We start from the raw sequence: 602 nt of genomic DNA, 5'->3' as shown, positions 1-602 counted from the left end.
AGATATTATGTTATTGACACAGACAAAGAACAAAGATGTTAATCAGCAATTTGGTATAAATTTTTAATGTGTCTAGACTGAAACTGATACTAAACAGTGAACGTAATCCCCCCCCCCCCCCCAAGCTGTGGAAGGATGGATTCTCTTCGTCACAGGTGTTCACGAAGAGGCACAAGAAGATGACATTCACGACAAATTCTCAGAGTTCGGAGAGATAAAAAATATCCACCTGAACCTTGACCGTCGTACAGGTTTCCTGAAGGTGGGTCTATGGTCCATAATTGCAGTACTATTTCTAATGATTAAGATCATTTAATGTTTTGTTGTAAATCCCTTGATCATATTCAGTGTGTATAAATTTTATTGATTCTTAATCTTCCTAACAGGGCTATGCATTGTAGAATTTGAGACCTTCAAAGAGGCACAAGCAGCTCTGGATGGTCTAAATGGCTCTGTAATCCTAGGTCAGACAATCTCCGTGGAATGGTGTTTTGTTAAAGGCCAAGAAAGTAAGTAAAGCCTTTGTGTTTTGCATGTGTCGTCCTTTGTTGTTGCATAAGTAAGGGATTGTTGAATAGACATAAGCAACAGGAGTATACCCT

The 602-nt window shown here is 38.9% G+C and overlaps 1 protein-coding gene across 1 annotated transcript in view; it reads left to right on the top strand.

The window, feature by feature from the left end:
• The window catches only part of LOC119585425 (RNA-binding protein 8A-like), a 1,251-nt gene that overhangs the window by 479 nt on the left and 170 nt on the right, over positions 1 to 602 (top strand). Inside the window, exons 3-4 of the mRNA XM_037934085.1 lie at positions 126 to 266; positions 387 to 509. Of these exons, the coding sequence (XP_037790013.1) occupies positions 126 to 266; positions 387 to 509 (264 nt within the window). The remainder of the gene's footprint in view (positions 1 to 125; positions 267 to 386; positions 510 to 602) is intronic.

Source organism: Penaeus monodon, chromosome 19, assembly GCF_015228065.2.
Source record: "Penaeus monodon isolate SGIC_2016 chromosome 19, NSTDA_Pmon_1, whole genome shotgun sequence".
NCBI lineage: Eukaryota > Metazoa > Arthropoda > Malacostraca > Decapoda > Penaeidae > Penaeus > Penaeus monodon.
The sequence above is the reverse complement of the archived record's forward strand: the minus strand, read 5'-3'. Positions and strand labels throughout refer to the sequence as shown.